A 7,010-nucleotide genomic window follows, 5' to 3' on the forward strand; every position below is an offset into this window, starting at 1 on the left:
CAGCATTGAAACAAATCCCAGCTTTTGCTTAGAACTGGAGAATGATCATCCTTGCACTTAGGTCAGAAGCAACCGCAACCTGGAGAGAAGGACTGGAGCTTCTGACCTGCATGATAATGGCAAAATGACAAGAACCAGATTTGGCCTCTGGAGCTGGAGAAGATTATTGTGGTTTACTTTTGCATTGTACTTCGTTTCACTGTTCTTGGAAGTGCAGTAAAAAAACACAAACTGGAGCCTTCTACCAGCCCCAGGTTGGAAAGGGTGTGTACTTTTGGTATAATAATGATAGCATGCTTCCAAGACCTATGCTGCACTACGCTTTTATAGTGCTATTATTCCACTTTAACTGCTATGGAATCCTGGGATTTGCAGTTTATGGAGGGGCATTTAAAATTATCAGCCAGAGAGCTCTTAGGCCTCACTGAACTACAAACCCCAGAATTCCACAAGAGGTAGCCATAGAAGTTAAAGTGGAATGATAGTGCTATAACAGTGTAGTGTGATAGTGACACAAGTTAAGACATCTGATGCAAAATGTAATAGAAAAGAAAAGAAAAAGTCCCAAGCTTTCTATTAATTTTCGATCTCGGAGAATCTCCAAAATGTAGTTCAGCTGCAGTGATGATCTTCCCCCCCAAATTGTTCTTGTAAAGTCTGGATTCTCACACTTAGCAGGGCAAGAGGAGCATACCCTTGTTAAGCATTATTCAGCACAGCAAGGAGAATTGATTACTGTACTCTGGGTTAAGCTTTACTATAAACTGCATCCTATAAGTGATCTTAGGGACCGCCTCCTCCCGTACAATCCTCCCTGCGCTCTCCGGTCCTCTGGGAGGAACTTACTGCAGCCTCTAAAATCTAGGCTTGCGGCAACCTCTCAGAGGGCGTTCTCTGCTGTTGCCCCCAAACTCTGGAATGACCTGCCGGATGAGATCCGTCAGATAACATCATTAGACAGCTTTAAAAAAGCGGTCAAGACGGATCTCTTCCGGCAGGCCTTTCCAGATTAACCATCCCGGCCCAGGTTCCTGATTCCCTCATTCCTCCCGTGGCCCCATCTTAGTGATGGTTGAGGATCAACAGAGGGATATCAGGGTTTTTAGTTTTTAATTGTTGTTTATATGCATTGACATTGTGTTTTAATATGTTATACTGTTTAATACTGTCTTAAGGGGGGGGAGGGATAAAGTGTTTTTAATTGTCATATTTTATATTTTACTGTTGTTAACCGCCCGGATTGGTTTGCCAGAGGGCGGTATACAAATAAATATTATTATTATTATAGTTAACACAATTAAGGTCAACCTATGGAGCCTCATTCTTAACTGTGGTTATTATTATGTTGATAAATTTCATAGATAGAGAGAGCTATATAAGTTTAACATTTTCTCTTATTCCTCCTCCTCCTCCAAAACATGGAGTACTTCTGTTAGAATAGAAAGAGCAGAATAGACCCGTTTCCATTCCAACCCCTTCTGTTTGTATTCTGCCCTCAAATCCCCAAACACTGAACTTGATTTTTATCTGTTTTCATAGATCGAACAACAAAGCCTTTAGTTGCAACCAACTGCTCTATCAAATCGTATAATGGCTCTTCTGAACCGCTTATGCTACATTGGGCTCCATGTTCTGGAGAAGCAACAGCTAGCCAATGACCTGGTGAGTAAGTTTGGCTTTGAGTTGTTTGCAACACGGGAAACAGAATGGAGCAGGCAGCTGGCCTTGCGAAGAGGGGATGCAATTTTTGTTGTCAATGAAAAACGGGAGCAGGTGCCAGGAGAATTTCCATCTGAACCATCTCCAGAACAATCCAGGGATAGTGGGATCCTCTATGATGTGGATCTACAGTATGCAGTCAGCACAGTCTCCAACATTTGTTTTGAAACAGAGGATGTATCTGGCATCTCCCTGAGTCTGCAGAAACATGGCTGCCAGATCCTTATCCCTCCCACCACCATCGCAGATGAAGACGGCTGTGTCATTTATTCTGTGGTGAAATCTATTGTGGGTAACATCAGCCACACTCTACTTGACCGATCACAGTATTGTGGACCATTCTTGCCTGGCTTCCAGGTTGAGAAGGATGCCCTCAAGAAGTTCCAGCAACCTGGGGAGATCACGCACTTTGACCACATCACTTATGTTTGCCCACAAGGTAGTACACAAGCTGTATTGGATTGGTACAAGAACTGCTTTGATTTCCAGCGTTTCTTGGTCCACAAGCAAGATGATGCTATAGAGGGCTATGTAATCCAGGGGGCTGGTGTGGGTCTGCGTCTCATTGCCATGCAGTACAGCAGGAGGGGCTTGAATTTGCTTGACCATGACTGTAAATTTATTCTGGCAGAGTCTTTGCCAGAGCAAAGACACAACCAGGTGGATACTTTCTTAGAGCAGCATGGTGGAGCTGGCATTCAACACGTGGCACTCTATACCACAGACATTGTAAGTACTGCTGCAGTCATGGCCAAGTCTGGAGTAAACTTTGTCAAAACGCCCCTAGCGTATTACACGGATAAAAGAAAGGAGCAGGAGATACAGCAAACTGGGCAGGATCTTCAGCTCTTAAAGAATCATGGTATTCTTCTGGATGCTGAAGTAGGTGGGGAAGGAGACAACAATGACTCTGCTGTTCTTCGGAAACCATACCTGATGCAGATCTTCACAAAGCCTCTCTTTAGAGAGGACACTTTCTTTCTGGAGCTCATAGAGCGATGTGGGGCTACAGGGTTTGGTGGGGGAAATGTCCGTGCTCTCTGGAAAGCTGTACAGAATTACATGGGCCAGAAGTAGGCAGAGACAATTCAGTTTGTTCTGAAAAATCAGCTCAGATATCCCTTTTATGTGAGACATGGGCTCAGATTCCATGTTAGCTTTGTGGTGTTGCTGCTGCTACAGACCTGCTTTTGTGGCATCATGGGTTCCCATGTTAGATTAGTAATGCATGAGTTCTGACATAGATAGTTTACATGTTTCTCACACACAGACAGAGCATATTCCATCAGACTTACTGACATTGGTGTAGAAAGTAGTCCTAGCATATAGATGGCCTGCAACTCAACTTGTATACACTAGTGGTGTGAATTGGGAGAGCACTAGTAAAGAAGTGTTGTGGCAGCAACTACAACTTTTCAGAAGAATGCATATGAATTTTGCCGTTTTGCCTGAACATCAGAGCTAATTATTACAGAAATGTAAATACCATAAGACATGGCTTGCATTTCTGTCCTAGAGAGTTATTTTAAAATAAGCTATTTATCCCTAATAAAACTTGCATTCTTTGGGGATCTCGAGACAGTCTGAAATAGGTAAATTGCCCTTTGAACAAATGTTTTTTCTCCTGTCCCCACTTTAAGACCAGGAGGAATTTACTTCTGCTCCTTCCAGTCTAGCTACTTAGACCAGTTCTGTTGCCCAGTTTGTAATGTAACACAAAGAAAAAAGTTAATTCTTCCTATGTTGCTTTCCTTCACACTACATAAAACAGGAATCTAGGCTGTAGAGATCTAAACAATTTTACACATCGAGTTGGCTTAAGAAAGAGTACCAAGGTTTGAATTTTTATAAGTAAGGTGGTGGGATATAATTTTTCTTCACCTTTATCCAATATTTAGAAGGGTAAATAAATTCTCAGGAGAGCTCATGTCTCCAAATGCAGCTGACTATCATGTGTTGCTGCTTGCTTTCTACTACTAATGCATGTTATTTTGGTTCAGAGCATGCCCCAGTACTTGTCTGGATTGAATGGTATTTAGCTCATTTATTCTTCTGGCCCTTGGGTTCTCTTCAGTACTAAAGGAACCTTACTGCAAGAAGGCATAATGCTATTATTTATGTGTAGTAGTAATGTGTAGTATTACTGTAATAACAACATTATGTAAGTCATAAAACACTTGTACCTCCCTGTTCACAATTTCCCCTTTGTGATTTTGAGTTTCTGTGGACAGCAAGCTAGGAGGGACAAAATGGTATGCGCAGGAGTGCACCACCACACCATAATAGTCAATGGGGCCTTTTTTTTTCTTGTTCGCGGGGGGGAGGATCCCCCCGCAAACAGGGACGGATGACTGCATATTAATTCCATATTAATAGTAATGTAGAGACCTGTTTTTACAGGACATCACAACTGCAGTAGTAGTGAAGTGGCAGTTCAGGCTGCTGTATGTTTCCTAAGGAGGCTGTACGGAGCATTGCTCCTCTCAGAAACACGTATCTCCCTCTCTTTTCTTGTCCAAAATTTGAGGAAGAATGGGCATGTGGTTTTGTTCCAGAATATCAGCTTGCTTGTAAATAAGCTTATTGAACACTCCTATAAACACAACCAGTAGGCTCTTCTCTGCTAAAATAAGTGAATGGAATGTATAAATAAGTGGCAAATGGAAACATGGTTCTAACTCCTCTGGGGATTTTGGGCCCCCAAGACACATCTCTTAGAAACGTGCCATGTTGAAACCTGCCCAGTGTTGTCACAATACCAAGATAAAGAAGCAGGAACATTCAAAAGCTTGAAGCCCATCTCAGCCACAAAACTATGCTTGGCTTCTGCCCAAGCTCTTTTAAATGGCTGCTCAAATAGTTAGTGATGTTGTGCTGTTACCTTTTCTTCTGCTGAGCATCCTAGGGATTTGGTGGTAGAATTAAATAACACTGTTTTTTTAAAAATAGCTTTCACATTCATTGCTTGTTAGACATAGTTGTGTTTTTTTTTACTGGATGTGGTGTGTTCCCATTTTAGTTTGTTCAGTTCAAAAACAGCTTTTTGTGTATTTCTTTGGCAAACTGTCAATTTCTATAACAGTGCTATTAAATCTTAAATATTTTTGTAATTGTTGCTGTTGTGTCCCTTTAAGTTGTTCCTGACCTATGGTGACCCTAAGGTGAACATATAATGGGGTTTTCTGGGGCTGAGAGCGTGTGATTCGCCAAAGTTCTCCCAGTAAGTTTCTATGGACAAGCAGGGAATCAACCTGACCTACAGAGTCCAATGCTCAAACCACCATACCACACTTGCGTTCTGTAATTCTGTAACCCTGAATTACACTTGAAAAAGTTATATTCAGAGTCTATAAATCTTTAATCCTGAATATAACCATTTCAAGTATAATCACCCCTTGTTTTAATAATAATAATAATAATAATAATAATAATAATAAAATTTATTTGTATCCCGCCCCTCTGAGAACAATCGGGGCGGCTAACAAAGTTAAAAATACAAAACATAAAATCCCTGGTACCCTCCCCTCCTTAAAAAAGTATTAAATTCAATGCAATCTTTAAAAAACAGAACAACAACAACAAACAAACAAACATACAAGTTAAAAACTGACCAGAAGGTCAACAACATCATACCAACAAGCAATCAGTGGGAGCATCTTTCTCAGACGTTTTTCTAAGGCCAGGTTCTCTATTCTGGGAAGGCCTGCCGGAAGAGATCCGTCTTAACAGCCTTTTTAAAGCTGTATAAGGATGTAAGTAGACGGATCTCATCCGGCAGGCCATTCCACAGTCTGGGGGCGACGATGGAAAATCTTTCTCCTTCAAGTTAACAGAATAATCTGTTGTAATTCTTAGGAATCACTGTATCTAAAATGTTTGGGGCTGGGGTTGTTCTAAAAACCACCAACATGGACTTGAGAATAAAGGTGTCACTTCAGCGTTATACACAAAGCTTACTTTACTAATTTCCTTGCCATGAGGCTAAGCTTTTTGAGCTTGTTATTTCTTCTACTTGGGGAGCTGATAATTGCAGTTTACCTGCACCTGACCGAGGACCAATTGACAGCTCCCAAACGGTAATATGTTTTTGGAATTACTTTAGATGGAGTACTTCAGCAATCCACCTACTTGGGTCAATGGGCAAGATGATGTTATTTTTTAAAAAGCAGTAAATGTTTATGTATGCAAATGTTAGGTGACACATATTTGCATTTGTGAATATTTGCAGACTGCACAATATTCCTGTGTTATGAACAGACATCTTATTTCCAGGTGTGTCTCTGTTTTTAATGGAGCTTTGGCCATAGCTATGACTAAATCCCTCTTGATTTCTTCCCAGCACCATGATTGTACAACTGCCATCAATAAACTGGACCTCACTTTAGGAATCATGGAGACAAATTTACTTTTCAGTCGTTTAAAAAGGCTAACACAATCAGCTTTACTGTCTTTAACAATATCTTGATACAAGCGGTTTAAAAATTTATTAGAGAAAATAAAGTTAAAACAGGTCATCATTAATTTACTATAAAAAGGTGGTAATTAGTATAGCACTAAGTCCCTGATTCAGATATGTAAGCTAGTACAAACTGTCTTCCTGGGAACAGCCTTATCTGCTTGTACTGTGCATGTGGGAAACCACAATGTTAAAGCTCTCTCATGATGTGTTTGCTGCAGCCAGCTGTTGTTTGCCCCTGTACTCTGCACCTTTGCTGAACATTTAACCCTTTATATCTCAAGCTAAAAGACACATCGAAAATGCAAGAGAAACAATAATACTCCACAGTTTTGCACTGTCCACAATAAGCAAGGAAATGGATCTCAGGCAGAGCTGTCCCAGATGGAATCTGGTCATGAAGTGATAATCACCTTGGGGAGAGACCATCAGTGTTTTCAAGTACAATGCAAGATTGTTGGGTGCGAGGTATGTACCTATATAATTCCTCATTTAAATTCAGGTGCAGCAAAGAGACTACATCAGTTTTTGGGATCTGTTGCAAAGAAGGAATCCAGAGAAAGCTGCCTTTTACAAGAACTGCGTTCTTCAGATTTTAAGTCTCGTTTCCGCTTAACAACCTGCAGAGTCACACAAGTGTATATATTTAATACAAAAAATCCTGCAGCTGTCTATACTCCATCCACCCACTTAACATTGCCTAGAACTATCAATTAGGTCCTTGAATCTAGGGGAAGAGCCAAAACATCAGTATCCACATGGTATGATTGGAAGGAAGTGTAATTAGCAAGGCTCAAACAAAGTTTCTTTCAGATAGAACCCGTTCTGAGGTTCA

General features: G+C 40.8%; 2 protein-coding genes across 9 annotated transcripts in view; one reads left to right on the forward strand and one right to left on the reverse strand.

The window, feature by feature from the left end:
• The window catches only part of HPDL (4-hydroxyphenylpyruvate dioxygenase like), a 5,604-nt gene extending 2,421 nt beyond the window's left edge, over positions 1 to 3,183 (forward strand). For 3 of the 4 annotated variants that reach the window (XM_042461473.1, XM_042461475.1, XM_042461474.1), the window contains exon 2: positions 1,540 to 3,183. In XM_042461473.1, the coding sequence (XP_042317407.1) occupies positions 1,591 to 2,796 (1,206 nt within the window). In that variant the 5' untranslated portion in view covers positions 1,540 to 1,590 and the 3' untranslated portion in view covers positions 2,797 to 3,183. Of the gene's footprint in view, positions 1 to 57; positions 265 to 1,539 lie in introns of those variants that run through there. The other variant, XM_042461472.1, reaches the window with a different exon arrangement.
• Positions 3,184 to 5,712: 2,529 nt separating this feature from the next.
• MUTYH (mutY DNA glycosylase) overlaps positions 5,713 to 7,010 on the reverse strand; it is a 14,630-nt gene continuing 13,332 nt past the window's right edge. For all 5 annotated transcript variants that reach the window (XM_042464218.1, XM_042464219.1, XM_042464217.1 and 2 more), the window contains one exon: positions 5,713 to 6,795. In XM_042464218.1, the coding sequence (XP_042320152.1) occupies positions 6,697 to 6,795 (99 nt within the window). In that variant the 3' untranslated portion in view covers positions 5,713 to 6,696. The remainder of the gene's footprint in view (positions 6,796 to 7,010) is intronic.

This window comes from Sceloporus undulatus, chromosome 4 (genome assembly GCF_019175285.1).
Source record: "Sceloporus undulatus isolate JIND9_A2432 ecotype Alabama chromosome 4, SceUnd_v1.1, whole genome shotgun sequence".
Classification (NCBI taxonomy): Eukaryota; Metazoa; Chordata; class Lepidosauria; order Squamata; family Phrynosomatidae; genus Sceloporus; species Sceloporus undulatus.